The following is a 15,728-nucleotide window of genomic DNA, read 5'->3' on the forward strand; positions in this document are numbered from 1 at the left end:
AATTGAAATTTCCTATTAAAGACTTCCCGGTAATTCCAACAATATATTTCTTGTCCAAAATACATAACACTCTTCATCACCCACCTGGGAGACCTATTGTCTCTTCGTGTGACTTCTATAGACAATCTGTTTTTAATATAGAATGGCACTGAACAAGAATTCCATATGTATTATCAAAGATTGAATGAAAACCAAATTGGCTTATCTTTTACCTGTAACACAAGAAAAACTGAGATAACCTTTCTTGATACTTTGATATACATCGAGAATGACAAAATACACTACACACTCTACAGAATAAAGACAGCCACAAATAGTATCCTACACGGGACAAGCTTTCTCCCCAAAGCATTAATTGACAGCAACCTCTATGGGGAATTTATGCGGATGAAACGGAATTGCTCTAAACATAATGATGCAGAACATAACATTAAAGAAACCATGGAAAGACTCAAGTCTAGGGGGTAAAGAGAGATAACATTGAACAAAAGCAAGAAAAGAATTGACAAAAAACCTAGAGAGAAGACATTAATTCCTAAAAAGACAGAACAAAGGGAAGAACAACAAGCACCAAGATTTACAACAACCTACAGCAAAAATAGTGGAAAGATCATGAGCAAGATCAAAAAATATTGGCACCTCATTGCAAAAGACAGACATAGGGCAACTCTTAAAATCGAAACCTGTAGTTACATATAGAAAAACGAAGTTCCTCAAAGACGTGTTGGTCAAAGGCCATTTAAAAAAACAACAGGAAACTAATTGGCTAACGGAACAGAACAGCTTCACGAAATGTAACTCATGTAAAACATGCAAAATCAGAAAAAATATGCGAACCATCATGGAGCCTAATGGGAATACAATAATGTTGAATCAAAGAATAACCTGCACAGCGCAATATGTAATTTACATTATTGAGTGCAACTGCGGATCCAAATACATTGGCAGCACAATTTGCACATTAAAGAAATGCATATTGGAGCATATCCGAGCAGTGAAAGACAGGGATGTGACTTATGCAACTGCCAAACACATGCTGTGATGTCAAAAAGGAGACTGGAGAGCAATGAGCTACTATGGCATCCACGCCATACATCAGATGAACGTGGAGGGAATAGAATGAAAAAGCTCTGCCAATTAGAATCTCGCTACATCATCAGGCTCAGGACAAAGATCCCGAGGGGGATGAACAATGATGAAGAACTTTTTATACATCTAGAATAGGAAACGGAACCAACAAAGGATCCTCCCAAAGAAATAGGAACAGCGATGAAACAATAATACTGACTCAGCCATTGCTCTTGGACTGGATACTACATCAACACCGAGAAACAGAGCCAATACAGTCGTACTATACAACATACAACAGCAAGAAGCAATACACTGAGATGGGTGTAAGTTGACACCATGAGACTGCTTGCATCTTAACTACTTGCTGCGTGACAGTAAATGTACTATACATACAGACAATAGTGAGTGGGAACAATTAGGAAGAGTTCTCAAAGGCACACAATTGCACTTTAATATATTTTTTATTATTTTTGTTATGTCGCATGATACTATATCATGGTACAATGCAAATAAGTGGAATCCTCCACTGTGAAAACTCGTAACAGTAGTATGTCCTTTTTTGTAAATAATGTAAATATAAGTTGTCATACACTACAGATCCCATAATGCCATATCAAGGCCATTCGGGTAGATATGGTGTATTAGAAAAAGGACTCACTAGCCGTGAGAGGGCTGAAATGTGTTGGTTGAGTGTTGCTGAATAAAATTATCCAGACTTGACTCCAGAGTGCCGCGTCATTTGATATATATCATACTCATGTGCAAAACACTAGGCACTCACAGGGTATATTCTCCATTCTTTAATAGTAGCGCTAATACACGTTTCGGCTATAATGCCTTTCTCAATGATTGCGCTAAAAAAAGAAAACATTTCAAAATTAACGTGCTCTTACTGGCAATTCCCATCACAGCGTCATAGAAGGACTAGGCCATTTTTTTTGTGTTCAAATAATTTTTATTGAGTAAGGAAAATAAAGTAAATTAGCAAGAAAAAATAAATAAATAAAATGCAAAGAATGAACATACATACATTGGTGACTCCTTATTCAAATAAGAAAAGTGTAGTGATGTGGCACAATACAAGATATACAGGATATACAGTTACAAAAGCAAAACACTCAGAGTAAGGACAATTCACATACCGTATGTACAGCATGTAAAGCAGATCTAACATTACAAGTACTAGTAAGCATACATACATGACGTCTTGAGTTTAATGGCAGTATCTAGTTCAGGGTCAGAGAGTTATGCCACTTCGAGGGAGTCATAAGGACAAGCATATACGGTCTAAGAAAAATAAGACTAAAGACAGTAACCTAACATTAAGTCTCATTAAGTCTATACCTGATGGACTAGGCCATTTTGATGTCAAAACACAATTATTTTCGGCCGCCATATTCTATGTGTCTTTTATATCCCAAATGTTTATGTCCACTATATCTTGGAGATATCTCATGTCCAGACATTGAGAAAATCAATGGACGATGGAAAAGAACGAAAATAATCACAAAAGGTAGACTGTGGTAATATGTGCATTGAGTGTCTGTGTGGTCCATCATGTCTTAGGAAAAACAACTATACAAAGTGGAATTGTGTTTTAACATGCAGATATCTCCAAGATCTGCATCTCCGTCAGTGCCAGGGAGAGGCTGTGTGCCACCCACTTTCGCTGCTGTTTTAAGCTGTTCTCTGTCAACTAACTCTCCCTCTACAACAGATGTCGCAGAATGTTTGATGCCCCTTGCTGGAGAAGGTACCGTAACTTGGTCTTGGCCTCATTTTTTACTGTTAATGTGTGCCTCTGCATCTCCCAGTGACAATTTAAACTTAGTATTGGGACATTAAGCATCCGTGTGTGGGTAGTGTGAGGGTGGTTGTGTGTTCCTCTCAAACAGCACTTTCTAGGGCCTTTGGGCTAAATAGAGGTACTGAGGGGTCTCTGATAGATGGGTAAAAGAAAAGGCCAGGACAGGGCTCAGGGTATGGATCGCCCCAAAAAGGTCCTCTGGAGCTATTTGCCATGAGACAATGGACATAATGGAGTCAAATCTGACAGAATGTCATGAATTAGCCCATTCTGGCTCACCCTGCCCTTCCTCCTGGCCAGGTAATCCCACAAACCCTAACAATAATCTTGGAGCCTTAATTACCATCTCCCCCGAACCGCCACCAGCAAAACAACCTGCAAAGCTAATTCCACAGATGTTTAGAAAAACATACTAAAGGGCGGAGTAAGGGCCTGGTCAAAAGATCCCTTGACCAGGAGCCCAGTCCAGCCGCCTCCATATCAAGTAATGGGTCAAGGGACTCTCCTGTCGCACTGTATGTCACACAAGTTGAGTGTCATAATAGATTTGATGTTCTTGCAAATGAGGAAGCTATGACGCTAGGGGTTGGGATAGTTGACCCTGATGAAAATTGTAAAATCCCGCAAGCAAGATACAGGCACTGAAATCACTAATCGAGTCATTGAGAGACGAGTTTGTCGCACTTAGAGTGGAGGTTATTAGTTTAACAGGGAGGATACATTGTGGGAAGGTGGCTTCACAAGAGACTCCGATAGCTCTCCCGTCTACGGCTATAAAGGGAGTTGAAGGTAGGTGCCCGGGACCCCATAGGTGCGGTAATGCCAGACCATCACATAATATTGCCATAACCAGGCTTACTCACCCACCCCCCCCCCGACTACACTAGGGATCACCACTTCAGTGATACATTTAATTCAACTATAGGAAATCCGCGAGGTGCTGGCCAAGGTAGGGGTGGGCGTAAGATCATAGATAGAGGCGAGGTCATACTGGTTGAAGGGTGCACCTCTAAGCTAGATCACGGGATGGTATTGGGAAAGGGGGCAGTGAGGGATGGTGTCTTCACCAGATCCATTGAACAGGGTAATAAAGCTGTGGTTTACCTCACAGAGGTTTCCAAACTCTTGACGGTTGAATACGAAGATCAGGACTCACTCACAGGACTCACTCAAAAACAAGGTCATTCTCTGGTTTAGGTCCACCCGACCCAGGGTCACCATGGGATACGATCGAAATCAGTTTCTTTCATAAGGATATGGTTACAAGATTACTGTTGGGTGACTCCTGCACAATCCCCCCTGTGAATTCCCTCATTTCCATTAGATACAGACCACCAGCAAGACCAGACCTCGTGTTCCCCAGAACCGCCCTAGCAGGACTTTCCACATGACCACAGACACCACCATTATTGGGCCTCTAGGACCATCACTAAACCCGCCTCTAACAGAAGCCCCACAGTCCCCAGTCTGGCATCCACACTTGAGGCCTATTGCGAGTCAACCGCCACTGACACAAGTAGGTGCACGGCTGCCATCTCCCGTGGTATTGCAGAAGGGGGGGGAAATCCGCTGATCATTCTCTAAAGTTTCTTGCCTGGAATGCGGTAGGGATTTCCAAGTTACTGTCGGACACAGAAGGGTGTTCCTTCGTGGACTCCCATGGCGTGATTTTATTTCAGGAAACCTGGAGTTTGTATACTCCACACAAACGTGTTGTTTCTGCCTATGGCATTAATGCCACTAGGAAAGAACTGGGTAGACCCTCAGGAGGCTTAGCAGTCTGGGTCAAAACTGCACTAGGGTCCAAATTCAAGCTCTTCCATGCTGAATCGCAAGATATATTAGCATTTCAGCTGATTCTTTACAGTGGTTGGAAAATTAGGATTTTTAATGTATATAACAGGGTGGTTCGGTGCTCCGAGGACACCAACATGATCCGCATTTTAGACCACGCTCTGTCCCAATTCTCAGATAATGCTCCTGTATTAGTGGCGGGAGACTTTAATTGCACTTTTGAACCCCTTGACCTCACTCCGACAGATTTAACTGAGGAGTGCGGTCAATTGGATAAAATGTGAATACATTGTTTCAATAAAATTCAAGACCCCTTCCATATTAATCATACTCTTTGTACAATATATAGCCTTTAAGAACTGGAGGTAGTGGTAGCTTCTCCATTAAAATAGGTCGCTGGAGCCTACTAAGACCTATGAGTCTGCGTATCTTCAGCCGGCACAAATGCTGCAATGTCCGGGGGTTCTCTAAAGAAAAAAAAAAGAGGTAAAATATCATACAAATGGTGACACCAAGTAAAACTGAATCAGGGGTTCAAATTTGCATGGGTCATGAGACGAGACTAAGGAATTTAAATCAATACTTCAAAGGCCACTGCATGCATAGGTGAAATGGATTGCATGTTATATATCTGTATTTTCTTACTTTCTCATACTGACTTATTATCTCATTCACATTGTGGACCTCTCCGACACATGTATGGACAGGTTCAATAATTTGACAAAGTACCAAAGGACATTCTCAGACACAAAGTCAGGCTTATAATTTTTTAAGGCGCGCCATGAGTGCCATGTGTGGCACCACCTCTTTGTGTCCATGGGTGGGAGTGGCATGGGCACAAGTGATGCACGAAATATTGTGTATATCACTCTATGCACTTTATCACATACACCCATGTAAGACTATGTGGACCCATGGTTGTGTGGCAAAAATTCTTCTTAGCTGGCAGAGAGTCGACCAACATGAGAATTCTCAGAACAGAAGGGTCATTATTTACAAGGAGGCATAGAAGTACAAAATCACAACTGGGGCATTTTTACCATCCTTCAGTATGAAAACACTTGTTTGTTAGGAGACAGTACTTCACAATGGTTATTCTATCAAGTAGCTCACTGTGACAGCTCCTCATTTAGTTTACTTGTATATGACTGGTCAACGGCGCTGTGTTTTTCCACAAAACTCACTGTAGACTGGTTGCATAACTGAACCTTAGATTACCATTGTGGATTAGTTCTCTGTTTATGCATACAACTATTCCCACTATCCAACCCAAGTGCAACAAAGACTATCACCATGCTGTGGTATTGTTCGGCAAATCAAGTGCAAGAGTAAACCTTATGCTGTGAGCAGCAGTAGGGCACCTGTGATCTTTGTCCAGTGGAAGACATTCTTACATGTTCTCTGAGCAAAACTTAATAATCTATTCCCTGTGTAAGACTTCACTTAGTTACCTATAGCCAGTGTGATTCAATTCCCAGTGAGAGCCATGTTCCCACCTCCCACCTGCTCCTTAACCACTCTGCATTGTTTTAACTGGATCTACTACAGTTGGATATTTATTCAGCCAGTTCTGCTGCAACTTTGACAGCTAATTCCTTTATCATAACTGGTAAGGAGATGTTTTAGGGGAGTGTTAAAGAATACTCTGATTTGCATCACCTAGTAGTAACACTTTTATTTGTCTTTATAGATGCAGACCAAACAACCGGCATGCATATTGACCCACATCCAACATTTCCAGGACTCTCTTGCTTACTGCATGCGCTTTCAAGTTCTTGATTGACTGCCTCATCTTGTCTATGGTTCATTGATAAACTTGGGTGTTGATGCTTGATCTCTTCAAAACACAGCCTCTACTCAACATCTGTGTGAAGGAATATGCTACTTACCAGTATGCATCTGTTCTTGGCATAGAGGGCTGCAGAGTGGTACATTATGAATAGATCGCCATCTGGTGTTGGGCTCGGATGATTGCACTTTGTTTTTCTCTTGGAGAGTCTTTTGTATCTTGGTGACTCCTCCTTTGGTTGGTAGTGCGCATGGGCATCGGCTCCATCCTTAGATTGTTTTGCCATAGTAGGGTTAGATGGAGTAGTATGATAGAATACAGATAGGAATGCCCATGTAAGTGTATCTAAATAAGATAATGTTGGAACAGACACAGGTTTCCGGGGAGGCTGGGAGGGCATGTACCACTCTGCAGCCCTCTATGCCAAGAACAGATGCATACTGGTAAGTAGCATATTCCGTTCGAGGCATATGGGCTGCAGATGGTACATTATGAATAAACTATACAGCAGTTCTCTCCCTAGCGGTGGTCACCCGTGTCTGTTGCAACTGTTTGAAATAAAGTCTTTAGTACAGCTTGTCCCACTCTAGCTTGTTGTGTTGTGTGCACATCTACACAATAGTGCTTTGTGAAGGTGTGCGGTGTAACCCAGGTAGCTGCTTTGCATATGTCATCTAGTGGAATGTTTCCCAAGAATGCCATAGATGCTCCTAGTTTACGTGTAGAGTGAGCTCTGGGAGGAACAGTTAATGTTCTCTTTGCTTTTAAGTGGCATATTTGAATACATTTTACAATCCATCTGGCAATGCCCGCTTTAGAGATGGGATTGCCCTTATGTGTAGGAGAAAACGCAACAAATAGCTGTTTTGTCTTTCTGAAAGTTTGTGTTCTTTCTATATAGTACAATATTGCCCTTCTGACATCCAATGTATGTAGGGCCCTTTCTGCTACTGTCTGTGGTTTCGGAAAGAAGACCGGTAATTCCACTGACTGATTGATTTGGAATGCAGAAATTACTTTTGGTAAGAAATTTGGGTTTGTTCTAAGAACCACTTTGTTTTGGTGTAACTGCATGAATGGTTCTTGAATCGTAAAAGCTAGTAACTCACTTACTATTCTAAGTGACGTGATAGCTATGAGGAAGGCCACCTTCCATGTAAGGAATTGTATTTCACACCTATGCATAGGTTCAAATGGTGGTCCCATTAGTCTGGTAAGTACTATGTTGAGATTCCAGACTGGGGAAGGTGGTCGTCTTGGTGGAATGACTCTTGAGTCCCTCCATGAAAGCTTTAATTGCTGGTACTTTAAACAGGGAAAGATGTTGCCTGTTTTGCAGGTACGCCGCTATAGCTGCGAGATGAACCCTGATAGAGGTATATGCTAAGTTACATTGCTGCAAGTGTAGTAAATAGCAAATGATCTGTTTAGTGGATGCGTCCAGAGGGTTGATGTGCTTACTGTTACAGTGTATAGCAAACCTCTTCCACTTTGCTGCATAGCATGCTCTGGTGGTAGGACGTCTTGCTAGTTTAATGATTTCCATACATTCTGGTGGTAAATCTAAATATCCAAACTCTATGACCTCAGGAGCCAGATCGCTAGGTTCAATTGTTTGGGATCTGGGTGCATTATTTCTACATGGTTCTGTGTAAGGTGCATGGGTAATAATTTTAGCTTTTGATGTGGCACCTGTGAGAGTTGTAGTAGCGTGGTGAACCACGGCTGTCTTGCCCACGTGGGTGCCACTAGTATCATTGTCATTGAGTGCTGCTGCAGTTTCCGAACCACTAACAGAATTAGTGGGAGAGGGGGAAAAGCGTAAGCAAATCTGTTGGACCAATTTATCCATAGTGCATTGCCCTGGGACCGGTGGTGTGGGTACCTGGATGTGAAGTTTTGGCATTTTGCGTTCTGATGATTGGCAAACAGATCTATGTTTTGAGGAATGGCCCATCTCCAAATGTCCTGTGCTAGTTTGGATAGTTGGAGAGAGTGTGTCCCCCCTGTTTTTGAATATAATACATTGCAGTCATGTTGTCTGTTCTGATCAGGACTGCCTTGTTCGTTATTTGCATTTGGAAAGCTTTTAGTGCTAGAAATACTGCTAATAGTTCCAAGTAGTTGATGTGCAGTTTCTTTTGCTGCACACTCCACTTCCCCTGCACTGTGTATTTGTCCATATGCGCTCCCCATCCGGAGAGCGATGCGTCCGCTGTTAGTATCACTTGTGGAATCGGTTCTAGGAACGACCGTCCCTTGGAAATGTTTGTTGTGTTCCACCACTTCAGAGAGCGATGCGTACGGTCGTCTACCAACACCAGATCTGTAATCTGACCTTGAGCCTGATTCCACTGTGTCGCTAGACACTCCTGTAGTGGACCCATTTGTAGTCTGGCATGTGGTATTAGCAGTATGCAGGAGGACATCATGCCTAACAGCTGCATAAACACTCGTGCTGGTAGTGAGTGTTGTGGTTGAAATCTTTGTATTAACCCGACCATTGTTTGTATCCTGACTGGATTGGGGTATGCTATGGCTCTTTCTGTGTCTATAGTAGCCCCCAGGTATTGCTGAATTTTGTTTGGTTGCAGGTGTGATTTTTTGTAGTTCACCGTAAACCCTAGGTGATGCAGCAATTGAATCGTCTTCTGTGTGTTGTGAAGACATTCTTCCTGTGACTTGGCCTTTATTAACCAATCGTCCAAGTAGGGGAAGACATGTATTTGTTGTCTTCTTAGGTGTGCTGCCACCACAGCTAGGCATTTTGTGAACACTCTTGGTGCCGTTGTGACCCCGAACGGAAGGACTTTGAATTGATAATGTTGTCCTTCCACTACAAACCTTAGGTATTTCCTGTGGGCTTTGTGAATTGGGATATGAAAGTAAGCGTCTTTTAGATCCAGTGTAGAAAGAAAGTCCCCTTTCTTCAGTAAAGGGAGTACTTGTTGGAGCGTGACCATGTGGAAATGTTCCGAATTTATGTATGCATTGAGAGGTCTGAGGTCTAAGATTGGTCTTAGGGACCCATCTTTTTTGGGGATTAGGAAGTATAGGGAGTATACTTCTGACCCTTGTTGATGTTTTGGAACCTTCTCTATTGCATGCTTTTGTAGCAGTGCTAGTACTTCTTCTTTGAACAATGTCAGATGATCTTGACTCATTGGACGCTGTTTGGGGGGGGGATGTTTGGTGGGGTAGCTGTGAGTTCTAGGCAATAACCATGTTGGATAATTTGTCTCACCCACTTGTCTGATGTGATGTTTTCCCAGACAGGTAGGAACTGTGATAGACGTCCCCCGACCGGTGTTATGTGGTCTGGGGGAAGTTGTATTAAGTCACTGTTTTGGGGTTGAGGGGTTGCGGTTGTTATTATTTCCGCGGCCTCTACCCTTGTTGTTGTTACCTCTGTAACTACCTCTTGAATTACCTTTGGGTGACGTAGGTGTGAAAGAGGTGCATTGCTGATTTGTTCCTGTATTTTTTGAGCCTCCTCTATAGGTGGATCTACGAAAGGAACCCCTTTGTGTTGGCTGTTGCAATGCTCCCATTGACTTAGCCGTTTCTGTATCTTTCTTCATTTTTTCTAAGGTCTCATCTGTGCTTGAGCCAAAAAGTGTTTTCTGATCAAAAGGTTGGTTCAATAAGGATGTTTGTACTTCTTGTTTGAACCCTGAGATTCTAAGCCATGCATGTCTCCTTAACATGACACTGGTGTTGATGGATCTTGCTGCAGTGTCTGCTGCGTCTAGGGCGCACTTAATGGAAGTGTTAGTTATTATCTTTCCTTCCTGTATTAGCTGATCTGCCCTCTTCTGATGTTCTTTGGGGAGATGTGTGATGAGTTTTTCTAATTCATCATAATGTGCCCTGTCATAACGTGCAAGTAGCGCCTGTGTATTGGCTATACGCCAGCTATTTGCCGCTTGTGATGCTACTCTCTTGCCTGATGCATCTATTAATTTTGACTCCTTATCAGGTGGAGGGGCCTCTCCTGTAGATAATGAGTTCGCTCTTTTACGAGCGTTTGAAACTACAAGCGAGTCCAGAGGTACCTGCCCTTTGATAAATATTGGATCCTTTGGAGCCGCCTTATATTTTTTATCAATTCTTGGGTTTAACACCCTAGCCCTCACTGGGTCTTTGAATATTTCTTCTGTGTGACTGAGAAGACCCTTCAGCATAGATAGAGTACCTGATGTTCTTTGTGCATTAGGTAGTGTCTCTAATAGGAAGTCCTCTATTTGAGGTTCTGTATGTAGATCTACCTTATGATATTTTGCTGCCCTATTAATGAGCTGTACAAACCCTGTGTTATCATCAGGTGGTGAAAGCTTTGAGGGATATAACTCTGGGTCGTTGTCATCATCTGACCCTGCGTTATAATTTTCCCATGGATCATCCTCATCTGGGATAGTGTCATCATCCCCTTGAGGTTCTCCCTCCCCTGTATTACTGTCTACATCAGACTGAGGTGTAGATGGTCTTGGTGTAGAAGGTGCAGGAATATTTGGCATAGTGTGAGGAATAGGAGAAGAGGGTGTGACTTTAGGTCGAGGAGAAGTAGGAGGAGTTGTATTTGTCCCCAGTGTTCTCTTTTTTGAAGGAAGAGATTTGTCTTCTATCTGTTCATTCTTCCTCTTCTTCGTCACTACTTTGCCCGTTTGTGGATCGATAAACAAAATCTTTTGTTTGGGATCTGTGTTCTGCTCCTGTGTCGGTACCGAAGCCTTCGGTTCCGAAAGGTGCCTTTGTTTTCGATCGTCAATGTTCGGTGTTTGCGGCACCGAGTGTTTGCTCGATTCCGATTTCTTCGGTATCGAGTGAGTCTTCGACGTCGAATCATGTTTCTGTTTCGACATGGAATGTTTCGATGCCGAGCTTTCCCTTGCATGGAGCTTCGGCGTCGATGTCGACCTCTTCTCGGATCCGACATGGTGGGAGACCGAGTGTTTCGGTTTCAGTTTCGGTGCCGGGCCCGAAGGCGGGGCGTCGGAAACTTTTTTCTGCGGTTTGACCGGGCTCGAAGGCGGGGTCGTTACCGCACGGGGTCGTTTGTTTGGTAAGGGGACGTCGTCACTCACGGTTTGTTGCACGTTGAGTTCTTCGACATCCGACTCGTCCCCTTCCGACCCCGACTGATCCTCATAATCCTCTTCTTCATCAAGTTGCTGGTCTCCGAACAGCTCCGGGATCGCCTCCGACTGCATTCTGGAAACCTTGCGTCTTCGAGCTCGACGATTTCTAATCGTCGACTTGGAGGAGAATGCTGTGCAGGCTTCGCAGTCCCTGGATTCGTGTTCAGGCGATAGGCAGAGGTTGCACACCTCGTGTAGGTCCTTGTGTGGGAACTTAGCACCACACGTTGGACATTTCTTGAATGGAGTCCTTTCCATGGACTCCGGGCTTGACTACGTCGAGAAAGGCCTCCTGTTCGTCGATGTAGATCAAAGTTTTTCCTTCGATGTTGGAGTCGAAACGCGCCGGAATGGAAATGAAATCGCGTTCGATAACAATACCGTCGAATTGGAAAGGGAATACGCGCCGATAAGTCACTTCTTTTCGAAGTAGATCTGGAGCGTCTCAATCCTCATCCGAACCCGATGGCGGAAAAAAACAATCTAAGGATGGAGCCGATGCCCATGCGCACTAGCAACCAAAGGAGGAGTCACCAAGATACAAAAGACTCTCCAAGAGGAAAACAAAGTGCAATCATCCGAGCCCAACACCAGATGGCGATCTATTCATAATGACCACTCTGCAGCCCATATGCCTCGAACAGATAATTTCAGCCTTGTCCAGACAGCATGGAAAATATATATGCCAGCCTGAATTTAATGTCAGTCCATACAAATCCTTATTTATAAACAAGAGATGACTATAGGTATATCAGCTCCAAGCGATTTACCGAAGACCAATCCATCATTAAGACTCCTTCCTAAGTTTCAATTTCTTGTTTCCACCTTTCTTCTCTATTCATCTTTTTCATCCTTCATGTCTCCCCTAGCCATTTTGAGAGACCCTGATGGTGACGTGAATTGTTACACAAATCAGATACATAATATCACACTGAATGGTCTGGCGCTATCCAAGAATTACTGGGCTGCAGAGGACCCATCAGGTCTTCAAGACTTTCAATTTTCCCACAGGTAAAGTGGGTAAGACTTTTCCTCGCCACACGTCCTCGTCTTCCAAAGACACCATTGTTCCGTGAAATCTCACCTTTTCTGAAACAGACCTTCACAAGTCTGCACTGTCACCGTTATATCCTGAAATCTTTCTAGTGTCCCACATGAAGAATGTGTTTGACCCTTCCCCACACCTAATAGCCATAGTGATGGTTTTTAATTTGGGTCCTGTATCGGTCATGGACAATTACTGGTCATTACGTAGTGCGATATAAGATCTCTGTCACTGCAGACCTGGATAGGTACTAAAGAGCCCTGTGAGCATATTCCAAAAACTTACTTTTCCAGAAAAAATGATACCTGGTTGTATCGTAATGGAAGCTCTGTAAGGCTGATATCGACAGACTATTACTTAGACCCTGCCAAGCGTATTCCAAGTTATGGCAGGCGTGTGCTAAGGGTGCGTTTTAAACTCCCTTACTTTTACTGTTTGCTTGAACAGTGGTGATGCCTACCTGGAATAGAATGGAATGGAAGGTGGATTTATAGAGCGCTGCTTGTCACCTATGAGGGTAACCAGGCACCGAGTAGGTGAGAGTAGGCATGTGGTGAGGCTGGGCCTGAGTATAGGCAGTCTCGATGATACCCCAAGAAGACTAATTGCTACGCCAGGTCTTCAGCTTCTTGAAGAATTCTAGACGTGAGAGAAAGCCCTGGTGTGTTAAGGGAGGTCGCTCCAGGATTTGGTGGCTTGGCCGACCTCCCGTTCTGTGTCTGTAGATGCGGGTGTGTGTGTGTGTGGAAGTGAGAGTGATGATGAGTGAAGTTGTCAAGTGGGTCGGTGTAAGGGAATCCAGTGATTGAGGTATGCAGGTCCCATGTTGTGTTGCGATTTGAACGCATGTGTGAGAAGTTTGAACTGGCAGCCCTTTTGGCTGGGGAGGCAGAGGAGCTCTCTGAGGAGTGGTGTTGTGTGGGCTCAGCGCTGGAGGGAGGGAAGGAATAAACCTAGACATTTACAGACTTTGGAAACGGAAAATTCCAATATTACTGTTTGATGAAGATGCTGTCCTATCATTTATTGGAATTTTGGTTGGGGCTGGAAACAGGATTCGGAGATTTATAGTAAAAACACAGATCTGTGCGTTTCGCCAAGAGATTTTGGCTGATTTTAGCAGTTGCACTCGTGGGGTGAAATGCCATGGGAAAATGAGGAAGTACTGAGGAACTGTGGTCAGAAGTAATATTTACCCAGGTCATTTCCCATTTATAAAGGCCCCACTTGTAATCCTCGGTTACTCTGCTCCCTGGAGCTGTCTATAGCCTTGGTATCAGGAACCGGGGTTTGTCGAGTTACCTCGGGTTATAAGGAAGACCTTTTAATGAGTCCCATAGGGATTACGCTGATGATTTTACAAGCCTCCCTATCTGACCCTAACAGTGACTTCATTATCCTTTCCATCATCCTTATGCTGCCAGCTGCACAAGGCTGTGGTGCCACGAGGCAATATTAAATATCCTTCTGAAATGGGCAGAAAACTCCGGTCATTACTGGAGAGCCCCCTAAAATGAGCGGAAAGGGTTGCCTACTACAGTTAGTTGTCTGCGTGCCCTCTGAATTGAGAAGAAATTGTGCCGGGTGGTCTCTGGTGCCGGTGGCAAGACTGCACTACCTCTGAATATTACTAGAAGAACCTCTAAAGTTAGCAAAGGAGGTTCAGTATCACAATTCATATAATTCCTTCTAATTTCAGCAGAAGCGTGTAATTTGTATTATTCCCTATACTTACAACTTAATGGACTAAATCAAGGCACCTAAAAGCACATTTAATTACGCATGCTGAACTCATTCAAGGCATTTGAAATCATTTTTACATTTGTAACATTTCACCCAAAAAATCACCTTGTGAAACGGGAACCTTCTCACACTGTGGTGAGTCTGTGTAATTTAACATGCAAATCATCACAGCTAGGTGGTGCAAAGCATTATGGGTAAATGTACAATAGTCCCCTGAAGAACGAGTATAATATTTCAAGAATGAATTACTGAAACAAGAGTCACCTAGTAGAAAGAAGTGCAGTTTTGATCAGCATCACTCCTTTTGTTTTTTTAATGTAACTATTATTTTATATAAATGAGAACTGGAGGCAGCTGAACTGAGGCTTCTCGTGGGGAAATGTTTTGTTATTCTGCTAGAGTTCCATTCAAGGGTGTTACCATAAAGAGAATGATGGACTATGCAGAACAACTAGGTTAATGAACAGGAAGCCAATGTAGGGTGGGCTTGGCATGACTCGAACAGGAGGCCCATGTTACCAGTTTGTCTCCCTCGTTTCAAATAGTATGCAGCCGATTCACCAGTGAAACACTTATGCGTGGATAGGACTATTACAGCATTGCAGTCATGAGCCAGTGCAGGTACATAAAGTTATTGGTCCAAGTTGGAGGCTGTGTGGAATACACAGGCATCATGCAGCACGAGATGACAGGGAAAAATGTATTATTCATCTGGAGGAGAGGGGAGCATCAAGTGTGATACTTAGGGCCATATTTACAAGCCCCTAGAGCCACCGGAGCGTCACTTATTTTGACGCTCCGGTGGTGCTGTGTGCTGGCCCATGATTACAAGGCTTCGCAAAGCCTTGTAAATAAGACCCTTAATTTCTTTAGCTGCTAAAATCTGCAGCCCAGAAGGAAGACTGCCAGATGTTGGTATTGCCACCAGTGACGAGAATTTCAATTTTCTCTCTATCAGTTTTAAGCAGAGAAATAGCAAGTCTAACCCAATTCTGCACTGCTAAAGAACAACCTTACAGAGAGGGGAATATATTGGAATCAGTGCTAAATCTAAAAACTAATTGAGTGTCATCCACTTAAGAGTACATTTTGGACCCAAAAGGGCATATGATAGCAACTAGAAGTTTCGGGTTCAGTATAAAGAGTTAAGGGGACAGTGCTGAACCTTGGGAACTCAGCAAGAGGATACATTTTACCACTGAAAAAGGATATACCCAGTCTAAGACCTTGTCCTGTATGCCTGTGGAAGGCAGGTGGCTTATATGGATCTCATGGTTGATGGTATCAAATGCCGCTGGTAGATTTAATAAAATCAGGATACTTGGTTGACGGTACTCTGCC

General features: G+C 43.3%; 1 protein-coding gene across 2 annotated transcripts in view; it reads right to left on the bottom strand.

The window, feature by feature from the left end:
- Window positions 1-2,043: 2,043 nt before the first annotated feature.
- LOC147679044 (ankyrin repeat and SOCS box protein 15-like) overlaps window positions 2,044-15,728 on the bottom strand; it is a 203,431-nt gene continuing 189,746 nt past the window's right edge. Inside the window, exon 9 of one of the 2 annotated variants that reach the window (XM_086942785.1) lies at window positions 2,044-5,139. In XM_086942785.1, the coding sequence (XP_086798911.1) occupies window positions 4,994-5,139 (146 nt within the window). In that variant the 3' untranslated portion in view covers window positions 2,044-4,993. The remainder of the gene's footprint in view (window positions 5,140-15,728) is intronic. The other variant, XM_086942786.1, reaches the window with a different exon arrangement.

This window comes from Lissotriton vulgaris, chromosome 11, assembly GCF_964263255.1.
Source record: "Lissotriton vulgaris chromosome 11, aLisVul1.2, whole genome shotgun sequence".
In the NCBI taxonomy this organism is placed as follows: domain Eukaryota; kingdom Metazoa; phylum Chordata; class Amphibia; order Caudata; family Salamandridae; genus Lissotriton; species Lissotriton vulgaris.